Here is a 16,003-nt window from a genome sequence, read left to right as displayed (position 1 = left end):
CAGATTTCAATTTAGATCATTTTATTTTTGATGTGATATTCCATGGTTATTATAGTTGAAACATTACTACTTTCGTCCATGGGGGCCACAAAATCAACAAAATGTGAGAGTTCTTTGTAGTAGCTTTTTTTTGTTGTTGTTGTCTCCATGCAGCCACAATTTACACTAAACTTCACCAGAATGCATTAACTACACTTCGGTCACTCGGTTTGCGTGAGAGGAAAATCCCTGCACGTTTGGCACAAGGGGCAACTGGGCATCTCACCTCCTCTTAGACTATGTCACTCTCTCTCACGCGATCAGCACAGTTGGTCTCCATAAGCTTAGCCTCAACTAATGTCTTTAACACCCTCTTTAAGAGGGCAGCTTTGACTCTAAGCTGGCCTGACAAGTGTCAGAAATGGAGGCCTTTGCACTTGTGACCACTGACAAGTCACAGCAGGACACACGAGCAGACAAATCCCTGTTCTAAATGACTCCTGATTTGGTTTAAGAGGAGAAAATGGCAGCGGGTTAAAGTCTGTTTAAATGTTCAAGCAGAGCGATTGAAGCTGACAATGTAGCCACAGAGGGACATTTGAAAAGAGAGGATAAAAAAAAAAACACACCACAGTGACTATTAATGCAAATGCAATATCGTATGTCATTGTATATTTGGACGTGAATAAGTCAACATGTAGGGTTATATCTGTTGCAAGCATTTGACGTGTAATTATCTGCTACACATCCACCAGGGGACTGCAGTTCATATAGAGTGTGTGGGGGTTTGGAGGATGTAAGTTGTCATGTAACCGTGCTTGATCAAATTTATTTGAGTTACACTGGAGAGTTCGACTGATTTGTCTCAGGCTTTGCTGTGTGATGCCGTCCGTGTGCAACTGTGGTGTTGACTCTGGTTACAGCAGTGAAGGAAGATACTTGACAGCCTCCAGAGATCGATACAACTAAAATGTGCAATTGACAAAAAGAGATTTCCTTTAAGAACTAATGATATAGAAATCACAGAGGACAGTGGAGATATACCGTAGGAGGGAGCAGCTGACAAAACAGGAGACTGAAAAAGAAACACCTGGAAAAAGTGGCAGACAGGTAGTGGATTAAGCTATTTTCACTGGTTATGCCACACAGAAGAGCAACATTTTGCAGCCAGGATGAGCATGTCTTTATAAATTCTCTGAGTAGAATTTTCTAACTGGATGAAGAATTTGAACCTGTGACCTTCCATATATTTATTTTTATTAAGATTGGCAGAAGCTTGGCTGCATCAAGATCCATTCAAAACCTTGTGCAAAATCTTCATTATGGACCCTGTAGCACAAAGCAGCTTCTGCATGATAATGTCTCCTTAAACATGAATAATACATATATGTTAAAATATATTCAGGAAGGCCCTGAAAACTTGCTTTTTACCATGAACAGTATATAGGGAATAGCTATGGGACTGGAGCCAATTTTTCAGGAGCTTTTAGACTGCACTAAAGGTCCATATAGTGCAGATCAATGCCCTCTATAAATGTGCGTTCAGACTGAACCACAGATGATTTTTATAAGCAGTGAGACTTCATATCAAGTCAATGCAAAGAAGTGAGTGGGCATGAACAGATGCAAATTTGCTGGAGGGTGAGAGTGGAGGTGAAGATACATCCTCACAAGTTCAACGTGTTTCACCTTCAGAAAAAAAAAATCTGAGATTCTCACATTAGTGAACACAGAGATGCTGTAAGAAGTAAAACAGAGGTGTCAGGAGGAAAATAACAGAAAGAGTCCCTGGTTTTTGAGATCAGTCAAAGGTTGAGTCACAAAAACACAGCACAGGTACGCTCTGCGCATACAGTCATAAGTCGCTAGCTAACTACAGCTAATGTCTGTGCAGCTGGTACACTGACTGTGAACACAGACTACAAAAACACTCCAGCTGTCAAGTTTGTGCAAATAATGTAAGCAGACAGTTCAATCTGAATTAAGATGAGTATTAAGTTTCAGCCTCAGAGAATAAACTTTACATTCTGAGGCTAAAAGTGTGCGTTTACAAGGAGATGTTAAAGGAGATGTTCTGTTTAGGGATGCACCAATCTGACTTTTTCTTTCCTGATATTGAATATGATCCTTCAACTCAGGGAACCCGCTGATCACTTATGTGAGTTAACATGAGAGCACTAAAACTAAAATAGTGGAAACACAAAACTGTATTTAATGCTGATGGTGCATAAATATAAGTTAAACATTGGCGATCATTTGAGGTGGGGATCATTTAAAATACTAAGATACCAGACCAGTACCAATACCAGTACCCTTAAAGTGATACTAATAGAGTGAATCCTTCTCCATTTTATGCATTTTTATCAGATGTAATAGATGTGCAGTATAGCCATACTTTAAAACGTTTTGGTGGCATCTTGGCACACTGAACTGCCAACTTGGGTTGGAACAGCAATTGTTCCACAATAACCCAAACTAAAATTCTAGACGATTAGCATTATGGTTTCAAATTATAATTCTTGTGATTACCGTGTTTTGAAAAACTCATGGTAAATCTGTCCAGTATTAACGAGGCGTGTTCCTGGTGACTAATTTCCCTGTTGATTAAATGCAAAATATAATTTAGACTAGTCGAATAGTCTAACAGTAAGAAAACACTCAGAAAGCAGTTAAAATTGAGAAGAATCTATTAATTTATAAAGTCTACAGTCTGCTGCTGAATGTGTGCTACTTTGTGCTGTGCAATACAAACATTACACAGTCACTTACAAAACATGACAACGACTCACTAAATACTGCAACTTTCCAGATTGAAGAGGATCACAGTGTCTGCAGGTAAATGACCCGGAGCTGTTGTTAGCTGTCAGCCTACTACACAGCGTGGCTAATGTTAGCAGCACTAGCAGCAGCGGCAGCTGCTCTGCTTGCAGGTTAATGTCCGTGTCTGTGCTGAATGTGATCACATGTTGCTCCAGTCAAGTGGTTATATACCAGTTTATTCTGTCACAGTCTACATTCAACATTATCCGGGGCTGCATCCGGGATTGACTGGGCCATCGGGGCTTACGGCATACGGTGAGAGGGGCTGCTGTCTGATGGGGCCGCAGCTCCAACTAGTGGTGGGCGGCTGCACAACATCATAGAGGCAACAGTTAATAGTTTTGTGCACGAATGAAATATTGGCATTTCAAGTCCTTGAAAGGTTTTCAATTTAAAAGTTGGCGAGAATCATGCAATAATAATGATAACTGTGATCATTTTTGTCACTGTAATTGTGGCATGAAATTTTCATACCGTTTCATCAATACTGTCAACCCTGTCAAACACACCACGCTTGACTTCACACACCACAGACTGTATGGGTTGCAGCTGCTGCAGTAGTAGGTCAGTCACACATTGTATTCAACTGAAGAGAACTCACAGTGTTTGGCTGCAAGAAAATCATACAAATAGTCATGTTTTTCTAGATATGGGTACAATTCAAATTCAGGTATCTGCTGACTGGAGAAGTTTTGATACCACTTGGTCCTGGTTTATTATAGTCATTACCTTAATGGCACTGAGCACTGATACCCAGCCATAGTGCTCATACCACAAAAAAACGCAAATAGTCACCAGCAACATCTTCAGGTCATTAATGTGAAAGAACCATGGGTGCAATGATTACTTTGTGTTTTTCTTTTACCTTTGTCTTTTTCTCTGAGGTCGTTGAGGTATTTCAGAAGCTCAGCGTTGGCCTGGACGCAGTAAAGCTCCCTGGTCTGCAGGCCTCCTCCACAAAGCCCTGTCAGGTTGCTACGTCGACGGTCCTGTTGGCTTAGCAACGAGTCAACCCGGCAGTCGCTCCACTCTGTGGTTCTCCATGTGTAACTACAGAGGAGGAGAACATGGGAGAGCGGGGATGGACGTATGAGAGAGGCAGAGTTGTGTGTGGGTGTAACATACTGTCAAAGTACAGCATATTTACAGCTCTGCAGACCTAACTATAGCATAAAAAGATGTGTTGCATAGTTACAACCAATTAAGTCTCCTTTTTAAAAAAAAAAAAAAACATTATGGACTACACTTTTCAGTTCAGTCCAGTATTTCAGAGAAAGAAATGACAATAAATGTTTCTATATAATGATGAATATTTGTTTTATAATAATCTATAGGCTAGTTATCACAGCTAGTATGTCATAATCAGGGTTAAGTCTGATTATTTGGCAATGTAGTCAGGGAATCAATACAAATTACATGGCAATATTTGTCATTTCTCACATTATGCAGTGGATTACAAAAATGTGATCTAATCTGAATATGTTGAGATTACTTTTAGATTGCTTTAAAATCAAACATTGAAAATATTATTTAAAAAAATGGATGCAGCAACAAAAAATTGGGTTCCAAATATTTTCATTCATCATTCAAACAGATTTTTTCTCCCACGAATCTGCCAAATCGGGCAATTGTCAGACAGCCAGTGTGTCAAACACAATTTTCAGAAGTTAATACGGCATCGGTTGTCATGAAAAGAGTTTTATAATCATACGACATGTCATCAGAGATCAAGGAAGCATGTTAATTTGAAATACTCGTTTCTTTGACAACAACACTAAAGCTGCAGTATCCCTCTGTTTGCCTGATGAGTAGGTGTCTGTTTATGAGTTGTAAGAAATCATTAATAATAACAGGCAGCCACAGAACAAACTCCAGAGCTTGTATTTTCAGAGCAGTGGGCTTTTGTTTTTGGGATAACAGGTTTAGCTTTACATTCACAGACAGTTAGCACTTATGAACAGCTGATAAACTTACAGAGTAGAACTCGTCATCACCTATCAATATTAGTATGCAATGTTGCCCCCATTTTGCTCATCTGCAGTGTTCCTGCTGCCTGCCTGAGCTTCCCTGAGTCTAGATATGAGGTGGCGAGGGAAAACCCCTCATTTCAACCATTGATTGTATATTAAATAGGATTTCAACACATTTAATTTACCATCTGTGGCTCCAACTTGCTATTTACACTGCAGTGCTCATTTTTGCATATGCAGTTGTTACATACTGCTCCTTTAAAACTGACATCTTTAAAACGTAATCATAAATGTAATCAAGTAATCCTTGACAATGTAATTGTAATTACACATTTTTTAAAATGTAACCTTGTCTGATTGTAGTCACTTGTTTTTTTGTGAGCCCAATTACATATAATATGTTACGACCCAACGCTCGTCATATTATTGTGGGTCAGTAAATATCACGGCACAACACAAAGCTGTGAGAGCAACTTAACTCCTTTTATTGTGGGCCAGTCTGACAGAAGATCAAACATTCTCCAGGATAAGTGTGCGTATGGATAAGTATTTTGGCAATAGTGGTCCAAAGATGATATGGGATGAAACTGAGGGAATAAAGGCCATCTGTGAGCCTATGATGTTTTTAATCTTTGTGTGTGTGTGTGTGTGTGTGTGTGTGTGTGTGTGTGTGTGTGTGTGTGTGTGTGTGTGTGTGTGTGTGAGAGAGAGAGAGAGAGAGAGAGAGAGAGAGGTTGTGGGACTCAAATATCCTTGCAGTCTCCCTCCATTTGTCTCTACTTTGTGTCTGGCACTAATCCAAGCACTTACACGGATCTGTCTCCATATGCTGTCTCCTACACAGACACAGACACACACACAGACACACACACACACACACACACACACACACACACACACACACACACACACACACACACACACACATGGGCCACCCAGGAGAGCAAATTAGCTTGGTGATATGAGTAAAGGGAAGTCAACAGGAAGTGTGTGCAGCCTCAGTCAGGTTGAACACCAAACACTTTGAAATTACTGTATTTTTGTTTGAGTTTTATTGGAACATGGAATGAGTCCTCGCAGTGTGTTTTGTACTGTAGCGGGGTCTTCACAACGCTGTAACCAAGGAGGAGGAGGGTATTTTCTCAACCTAACATACAATTGCATCGGTGTGAAACATGGGCGCTTGTCGAGTGCTACGCTATAAAAAAAAAAAAAAATCCACACTCTCACTCGAATTCAAAAAGCTCCTGCTCACTCCCCGCTGTGCTCCCCAGCTACCTCCTCTATCATCAGGAGGAACTCACGTGGCGCAGGGTGGCACGCCTTCGCCCGGGGGCTCACACGACTCCAGCTCCTCCAGCGGCGGGCACTCCGCCCCCTCGCCCACAGGAAACTGGAGCACTTGTCTGCTCCGTGTGCGTCTGCCTCTGGGAGACTCAGGATCCAAGCAGGTTTTGGAGCAGGGGCCCCACTCGGCCCAGTCGGTCACCTGGCAGTCCTTGGGGAGGACGCAGGACTGGACGGTGAGCGGCAGGTCCCTCGGTGTGCACAGGCTGGGAAAGGATAAAGAGGAGGGGTGCAGGGGGGAGCGGAGGTACGGTTATGACATTGATCTGGGTAGAATAAGAGGAGCACAGATGTTACACAATTTTTTTTTGTAAAAATACACCAGTTTCCTCTGCTTGTATCAACAGGATTACAAGAAGAGAATGTTCCATAATTGTAATGGGATCTTGTAGATTTACTCAGGCCAAGACTCCAGGAAGTTTCAGGAAGTTTCTGCTCTTGGCAAAGAAATAGGTAAATAAAACCAACTTAATAAAATCTCTTGTTGTTTTTACATTGCAGTTTTTAGTTTTTTAGTACAGATTAAACAAACAAGGTGTATTCTGTGTTTATTTCATCCTTCTTCTCAATTCAGATTTAATATATACATGTATTTTGCTCTACGTGATGTTTTTCTTTTTTATTTATAGTCATTTATAATTATTAAAAATATTGCTGAAAGTCTACCGTTTCAGTCCCTTGACATCATTTTGGACAATAACATCTATTGTTAAATTTTGAAATATCCTGACTCTATTACATATTTTAGCCATAGGTGTCAACCACTTAGGAGGGATCAGTGCAAAAAATGTGTGTTTATGTATACATTTTATATTCTGTGTATTAAATGTGGTATAAAGACTACTGGCCAAGATTTCGATATTAGAAATTTCTATGCTCTAACATCAGTATCAGCAACGCCACCAAAAATCATCTCTCCATGCTTCAAACAAATATCAGAGAGCTTTCAATCTTCTGATCTAACTCTGCAGAAGAAAGCGAATAAACATATTACAGACGTACTAACGTATCAAACTATTTCCCTATTTATTTCCTAGTTACAATAATAACATTCATCTTTCATAATGTCTACAGCCACTTACAAAATACAAAACAGAGGAAAGCAGCTAACATTTAAAAAGACGAAACCAGCAAATGTTGACTTAAAGGAAAAGTCAGTCAGTCAGTTTTATGTGGGTGTTCAATCAGTGATGATACATGGCAACATAGATACTGCAACACCAGCGTGCCTCTTTGAGCCGTGGAACTCAGTTATCTTGGTCAACATAGCACAGAGAGGAAGGTATTACCTAGGTTGATTACATCAACCTCAATACTGATTGGACATCCATAAAAAAGTGGTGAATTTTCCTTTAAATGATTAAATCACTTATTCTTCTGTGGACTGACCTGCAGAATCAGGTAAGCCTGAGAATCAGATACAAACAGTGAGCAAATAAGCCTTTCAACTCTCCAGAGGCAGATCGTTTCATCCATTTGTTTTCCTCTGGCATCAGCTGGTCACAGAGCGTATTTATGGTAAACAGTGTGCAGCTTACTGACGCCTCATTAAAGTCACGTTAAATCTTTCAGTTACTTCTCGCTGCCGTTTTAGTGTCAATGTGCCAGGATGCCTTAAGGCCACGGTGTATGGTCTTTGAACACGTTAGACCAACAGATATGTGACACTACAAGTGGTGCGCAAAGCTTTACTTTAAACTCTCTGCCCTTGACTGGTGCCACATTTTGTCATTAGCTAGTCTCATTAGCATACACGCTGCATAATCAGTTTCACATTAGGAGTAAAACAGGAGTGGTGTTGCATGGTGTGTGTATCCTGAAGTCTTCTTAAGAAAACCAAAACAACCTCTGATCAATCGCTCACACACATCTTTTGATCATCTAAATAGCATTTAGATGTAAGCCTAATGAATAACCCGTCCTCTTTGGGCCGCTACCGAATCATTAGAAATTTGTTCTAACTAAAGCCGACTGCTTTCTGCTACTCAGTCTGGATGTCTTTCCCCTTGAGGCGTTGCAGCTGACGAGCTATTAGCGCTAATTACAGCTCTGCTTCATTTAGAAACCTCTCATTTAGACGTTGCCACCACACTTCACCTCCAGCAACTCAGACTTTTGGTATAAATGAGGAAATGTATGAGCCGAGTATGAGCCGTGTTTTTTTCCCCTCTTTTAACTCCTGTGTCTTTGCAGATTAAAACACCTCTGCAGTCTTTGAAGTGCTACTAAAGTGACACTGTGAAAAATCTTAGTTTTGTTTTTCTGCCAAACACGTTTGGTGTACCGGCTCGCTTTGCATCGGAGGAAAACAATGAGGAATTTAAACAGCGAATGTGACGCACTGAGGGTGATGGCTTGATTTACTGTCTCAGATGGAACTTCTTGTGTTTTAAAAAGCCCCTAATGCAGCCAATGACCCATTTTTGCAGCAACTGGATCCTTTGAGTCTTTGCCGTTTGTTGTGTGTATGCCCGAGCATTTTTGTGGAGATTTCAAAGTTGCAAAAAGAAGTCATTATTTCTTCATCTCAGTCATTCAGACAGAATGAGGACACAATCACTCTCTATTTAAATAAGTAAGATGATGTCTGAAAAATGTTCGTTTTTAAGCCTGTAGGTTTTACACAGCAACTTGCAACAATGGACTCCTCGGGCTTTCTGACAAAATAAAAGCCGTCAGAGAGACTCCATATTTCAACACTTGTACGCTCATTACTTGAGCTGCATCCATTAGAACAGCGTGCAACTGAAATGGTCTCAAAACATAAATTCTATGTGGGTCAAGTGATTAAAAGAAGCCTTCAGAGCCTTTGAGAAAAAAAAGTAAACGAGGACAAGTTATGCCAAAAAAGAGGTGGAACTCTCAACATTAAATGCAATGATGTAATGTGATAAATCCCAACATTTCCAAAGGTCGTGATGCAAAGTTTGATCGACAGAACACAAGCAGGAGACTGAGTTACTATAAGGAAGTGGCCTTTTTGCGACGAGCCGAGGACTATGGAGAAAGTAAAGGCCCAATGACAGATGTTCATCAAACAAAATTGGAAATGAAGGGAGCAAGATGTTCAGAGAGCGCCTGGCTAGGATATGACTGGGTTATTGCTTCACTGGGAAGTTTGTTCCACTTTTCCGAAAGTGGCAAAAACAACTATGAATATTTCAGAACAAGAAATAAACAAGTCAAGGATTAATATTTATGCTCCTAAGGGCATGTGAGTTGTTTTCACGCTTCCTTTGAAATATTTGATCCCAGTCGCTGCTGAGAGCTCTGTGCCAACAAAGCATTAATGAATAGATTTAGTACATAATTGATCAAATCTTGGAGTACAGTGGCATGTGACAGATATGCGATATGAATGGAGGCTTGCTCTACTGACATCGTCACTGATTCTTTCCTGGAGATCAGAGACCTCATGAAAGACCCAAATCCAAGTTTCTAGGGAACAGCAATGACATTTCAGGTTACAGTCAGTCGTGGAACAGAAAAAGAGATGAGAGATCCACTGAAGTCATTTTTGCTGATTACCATATGGGCTACTAATACAGACGTCAGGGTTTTTATAAATTACATCAATAAATGTTGTGACGAGAACCAGAATTCACTGAATATCACTTGGTGGTTGTCCTCCTTTATTGTTGAATGTAATCATCAACAGCCTCGACAAAATGACGTTTTGAAAAGTGGATAATAGCTTCTTGTTAACACTTCTTATAATTACGTGGCCAAATTCTCTTCTTTGACTATAAAGTGGGTCAAGGAAAAAATATAGGTAGCACTTTCTATGTCTCTTGTGTCCATAAATGCACTATATTGCATTATACTGTGCTTATAGCAATGTATAGTTAGAGTTATATACTCAAATATTCATAATGATTTATAACAATAATCATAACACAGTATTATGCCCATGTCTATAATGGGAAATCTCATTTTATAACCTTGTTGTAAACGATAAATAGGGCATTATAATGCATTATAAACATACATATAAGCATTGCACTGTGATTATGGCAATGTATGAACTCATATAATGCATTTTAATCACTGTTATAACGCATTAAAAAATGATCATAATGTATTACAGCTATGTATTTTGAGGAATCATCACATTAGTGAAATGAGACTTTCTAAGTTATTATAAAATGCTTCAGAATGTAGTATGATTATTGTCTGATTGCATCGATCTGACTGACAGTCCAGAGGGTGGTGCGAATGCAGGAGAAGCTGTTTGGTAACTGCCAAAAAAACCAGAAGAAGAATAACTTCAGTACTTTAGTAGTTTAGTTACAAGAATAACAGTTTATCCATAAAACCATTCCCCATACAAATCACTGTGCTGCCACCCACACAACTCGGATAAACACTAGAGCAGCAAGTTACGCCTTCTGGCACCACCGTGTGTGTTGAAATTGCTTGAGCGGCATTCTTCCTGTTGCTGTAATCAAACAAAGCACTCATTTCACTTTCATTTTGGTGTAACTTCAGTTGCACTTAAATCAGGGAGCAGAAAAAAAATAAACTGGTGGCCCTATTCTTCTGTGCTTCATGGTCAAACTGTAGGAGGAGAATGATTTTAGATGTATGTTGGATGCATGTAAACCCTCTTTAAAATCTGGGTAGAATGTGTCTCAAAGCAGTGGGAAGGACAACCAGATTTCAAACTGTCCGACACTAAAATGGCAAAACCTTAGATGACTGCAGCCATCCCTTAAATCATCACTTTCAGCCACTGTCGTCTGGTCTGAGGTACAGAATCCCCTGTGCAAAGAAAAGCGTCTACAGAAAATTGTTGTCCCTGTTGCCATAAAAAACCATAATCAGTAAGGACAGCCACTTTTGAATCAGTCTGCTTCCCCCTAACCCTGTTCCAGTCTTCACAGTTTAGTACCCGACACTCCTTTTAATATAACTTCTATTGTTTTATGTAAATGAATTTTAAAGTGCCCTGTCTGGATGTTATATCTTGTGTTTAAATTTCTGCATTTTGCATGCAAAAGGCAGACAAAGTATTTTTCCTCTTTCTTCCTCTGACCATTAGTATCTCTAATGTTATTTGAGTAAAAGTACATTCTGTCCTCCTGACTACTGTCAGGGTTTGTGTTTATGTTGCCTCACTATCAGAGCTCTCTGCTGCTGATTCATTTCTAGGGAGTAAATATTTGATGCGCATTTTAGGCAGAGACTTCTGCTGAGAAATGAGTGGGACTTGAGAGCCATTTGATCTATCTTATTTTCAGTCAGAGAGTGTGACTCTGTAGCTCACAGCAATAATAATGTCAGGGCCAGAGGTTAGATCCCACTTGGCTTTACTAACACTATAAATGGAAGCACTCATATAATCACAGCATGTATTTTGGATTATGGTGCTCACTGAAGGCATAATTCAATGATCTATTCAAGTAATGATTCTTTGATGGATTTCTGTTTTGACACTTTTCTGTGATGCTGTACAAAATTACTGACTTGTTTTATCAGCTGCTTTGTTGAAGCATATTTGTTTACCTAAAACCTTTACCTTACAAACCTGGCTCTTTACAATGTGATATTTATTTTCAAAAACCCCAAGCATTGGCTAGCCATGCAGTTACAGTCAGTTTTGAGTTTCTGAACTTCAATCTTCAAACTTTAAACTGATATTATCTGCATTACCCAGTATGTGGGGAAATGCTTTTTCTGGTGATTTGGATGACTGATTCTTCAACATTCCTAGAAGTTAACTTAACCTTTAAATACAGAAAACAAACCTTCCCAACACTGTTCACTTTAGAAGATTTACTGTAGCAAATTGACTTGATGGTTTAGCAAGTAAACCATTTTGAGTTCACTTTTCTTTGAGTATATCACTGCATATCCATTCACAGAAAAAGGCTTTATTTTGGAAAGCCAAAAAAAAAAGTCAAGGCTAAGATTGATCTCATGTCATGAAATGAGTTGCTTTGCCACTTCCATCGTCGGAAGTTGACATCAAATACACCGCGGTAGATGTGCCTCATTGCTCTGACAGCACGGCAGTGACAAAGACACAGCCGATAAACATCCTCCCCTATGTGTCACCTCCTGACAGGGAGAAGAAAGACTTTCAACAGGACAAATTTGGCATCATGTTTAGCTGTTAGAAACGCGCTGACTTAGGGACCAGCACACCTAAATGTCAAGTACATGGAAATATGAGGAGCAGATGACTTGCTGACAAAAATAAATAGATGGAGAGAAATACTCAGAATAAATATTTAATAATATAAACATGCAATTAGAGAGACAGATTAAATAAATTAATACACCACTGTGTCTCTGCTAAAGGCCTGTCATATGGTAGATAAAACAACGTCATTTTAAAATGATACTAAAGTGTTTATCATTTAGCTGTATTCCTGACACATCTCTCTCCATTGCCTATCAGAAAGAAAATTGAGGGGCCATGTAATAGTGCTGAGGGGAAAAAACATATTAACTTCAGTGTCACATTAACATAACAATGTTGCCACTCACTTGCGTCCCACCGCGCTGCCATTCCTATGTATGCAGGTCACGTCCCGAGTCTGGTAGCCCACCTGGATGTCCCAGAATGGACTTTCTTGCCGGTTAAGGCGATTCCTGGTTCGTTTCTTCTGGATAAGCTCCCTGGTCTCTGGATCTTTCACTCCTGCTCGCTCCCTCAGCCCCTGGCCTTTGCCTTTCCTGCGCTTAACTTGGCGTGCTGTCCGAGGCTGTGGGAGGGCGCAAGGGCTCCACGGTCCAACCCTGAGACTGTACATGCCCTCTGGACCTGTGCAAGGCCCCGGTTTACAAGACTGGAACTCAGTTAGGTTGGGACAGACCGCGCCTCCAAAAAGCGGAGGAACCAGGACACTACGTACCCTGTTCCTGAGGCCTGTTCCGCACGTTTTGGAGCAGGACGTCCATGGCGAATACTCAGAAACCACACAATCCTGGGGGCAAGGGATCAAACATGCCTGCTCCAGGCGAGGCTTGGGCTCAAAGTACTCACAGATGGCATCCTCTGCCGGGGACCCGTCTGACTTGAGTGTGCAGCCCACCTCCCGTGTCTGAATGCCCTCTTCGCCTCCACTGCATGTGAACGCCCGCGGGGCCCCAAAGGTCCTTGCTGAAACTGGCACGCACTCATTCCAGGCACCCAGTTTCCAGTCATAAAGGTCCTTGTGCCAGTCACACACACGGAAACAGTTTCTCTGGTTGGAGGGGCGCTGGCCCTGGTCACAGTTGGTGTGAAGTGTCGTCCAGCCGTCCACATGGGCACACCAGACTGCCCGGCTTTGGCTGCCACCTGGGCCACAGTCGCTGCCCACACATCTTCCCCATGGACCTGGGACACAAAAGAACAGGCTACAATTACAGCATGAAATATATGAAACAATAAAACTTTGAGTGTCAGATGTAACTCCAAGATGGACAGTCTGGCAGGCTGTGAGAAACCTCTAGAGTAAACTGTTTTATCACATAACACAACCAAAAAAGTGGAAACACAGTCAGATAGGAAAAGTTGAGAGATTGCATCATGGTGTACTAGGATGACCACATAAGAATGGGGGAAATTTGGGACATTTGGGAGTTGGGGGCAACCATGTCATGTCAGAAGGATTAAAATGTATGAAATCATTCAGAATAACATCAGACTGTAATTCTAATATTTAGTTGTTAACATTATGAAGATCAGTCACAGTGTCCTGGCTGTATTTACAAGACACATGGACCATTACCCACAGCTGACAGTTGTGTTATTGTCATTTTAAATGTCTCTTCAGCAGCTAAGGTCATCATTAAGCTGTAGGAGCTCACAAACACATTTAAAAAAAATTCTGAAACACAAAATCCTCCCACTTCTCTTCGTCATCTGGTTTGAAACAGGTTGAATGGCATCAAGAATCAGTTATTAATGATGCCCTGATCAGTACAAAGGACAAGTGAAAACACATCAGTGATATTCTTATGCTTTTAAGGACTACAAAATCACTGTGTCTGACATCTCCAAAACTAGGAAACTCACACAAAAATGGATAAATAGCACTATAGGCCAGAGGAAAAGCATGTATTTTTAATTCCAGAGTGAACTGTTCCTCTAATTTTTGTGACAAACAGAATAGGAGTTAGGATTCAGGAAAACTGCTTGTGATTTGGGCTTGTGTCACATTTTTCAGGACACTGGTCACCCTGTGTCGTACTGTTTGGTTCTGGATAATTTAAAAACAAGATATACTTGCACAGGCGGTGAAGTGAGTCAAAGTTTTTGCTTTAGTTACATTAGCAACAATCAATGAAGATCAATGATGCTATTTGAAAACTCTTGTGTGCCTCTGAAACAGAAATCCATATTATGCAAGCAGCAATTAGTCAAACACTTCAAACCTTCTAATGCCAGAGAAAGACTTTACTTCAGCTTGTTGTCAAGAGAGGAAAAGCATATAATGCATCTTCAAGGACAACACAGTAAATTCACTGACTCCTCTAATGTGGCCCTTGATGTAAAATGTGTTGAAAAGCTGTTGGCAAACCACAGCAGATGATGTGTGACGATGAGTGCAAAAAAATGCCATATTAAATAAAAATAATCTGTCACCTCGCTTTGCGCTACACTTGGGTCAGACAACAGTTCTTAGTGGATGTTAGAAACTGTCTGAGTGCCACAGGGGTGGCGAGGGATGATTAGGCAATGCAAATACAACAGTGCAACAGTGGAGATTATAGGTGATCAAAAGAAAGTGTCTGAAAGCCAATTTACAGGGGCTCTGAGAGTAATTTTGCATTCATCAAACTATTGGCAACCAGCAGGAGTTGCCACAAACATCGATAAAACTTTGATTTGTCTGTACACACGGTGGCTGGCAAACAGTCCCCTTATCCTCTCTTACTAATTGCAGTGGAGAACCAGCAAATAGTCTGAGAACAGGACTGGGGTAATAAAGAGGTAGTCACATCATCATACATCATCACAGACATAAATTAATTGTTTTAAATTAGCAAAAAGGGCCTTAAAGGATGAGGCTGGAGATTTTCCTATATGTTTATTGCTTTAAACAAAACCAACAGTGAACTGATCCTACTAACGAGCCAAAGCCTGATGTCGCGTTCAGCTCTGTGCCATAGAGCTCGAATGTTGTCCAAAAACCATAAAAAAACACATCAAAGAGTCACAGTGTTCCACTGGGTGACGTGTTCCTTCACTACAATGAACATGAGGACTGTAGTTTATTGTGAATAAAACCCATACACACCATCCTCCTGCTGTAAACTAGCATTACTGCACCAAATCTGTATTAATTCAAAACTTCACTACACTACCTAGCTGTGGACATAAATAACTTGGTCTTTTTAAGGACTGAAACTATAAATTTGGGCAATGTTTTCCTAAAAAATAAGTACAGAGATCATATATAACACAATGCCATTCAACCATCACTTATAACCCACTAGAAGTGCGTGGTGGTGGTGGTTATATCTGCAGAGATCCTGCTCTCTGCCTGTATCTCATTATTTTCTCATTATTTTTCAGTGGTCAGGATACTTTCCCAACCCAAATCAGTAGTATTTGACATCCTGGGAATGAGACACAACAATCAAGTATCATTCTGGTATGTTTACGAACAGCTCGGACAAATCCTACTGTATCTTTAAAGAAATGGAACCAGACAGCATATGGAACTCACACAGTATTAAGAAATTAAGTAAAACATTGTTACTTTTAGCCTTTTCATTGGCTTTTTCGACAATAAGAAATATGCAATACGGCCTGTTTTATCAACAGCTGAAATGTTTTGTGATCATTTATTGTTATGTTCACCAACAACTCTATCAGCCCCATGCAGATACACCAGCCTGTTCTCATTTCAAGGTCGTCAAATACAGATGCGCTGTGATGCCCTTTGGCA

The 16,003-nt window shown here is 40.4% G+C and overlaps 1 protein-coding gene across 1 annotated transcript in view; it reads right to left on the bottom strand.

Annotated features, from left to right (window-relative positions):
• The window catches only part of thsd7ab (thrombospondin, type I, domain containing 7Ab), a 188,270-nt gene that overhangs the window by 112,695 nt on the left and 59,572 nt on the right, over window positions 1-16,003 (bottom strand). The window contains exons 2-4 of the mRNA XM_084727599.1: window positions 12,609-13,443; window positions 6,074-6,322; window positions 3,665-3,849 (exon numbers count right to left, since the gene is read on the bottom strand). Of these exons, the coding sequence (XP_084583725.1) occupies window positions 3,665-3,849; window positions 6,074-6,322; window positions 12,609-13,443 (1,269 nt within the window). The remainder of the gene's footprint in view (window positions 1-3,664; window positions 3,850-6,073; window positions 6,323-12,608; window positions 13,444-16,003) is intronic.

The sequence above is a fragment of the Lutjanus erythropterus genome, chromosome 9 (genome assembly GCF_056507025.1).
Source record: "Lutjanus erythropterus isolate fLutEry1 chromosome 9, fLutEry1.hap2, whole genome shotgun sequence".
Lineage (NCBI taxonomy): Eukaryota > Metazoa > Chordata > Actinopteri > Lutjaniformes > Lutjanidae > Lutjanus > Lutjanus erythropterus.
The sequence above is the reverse complement of the archived record's forward strand: the minus strand, read 5'-3'. Positions and strand labels throughout refer to the sequence as shown.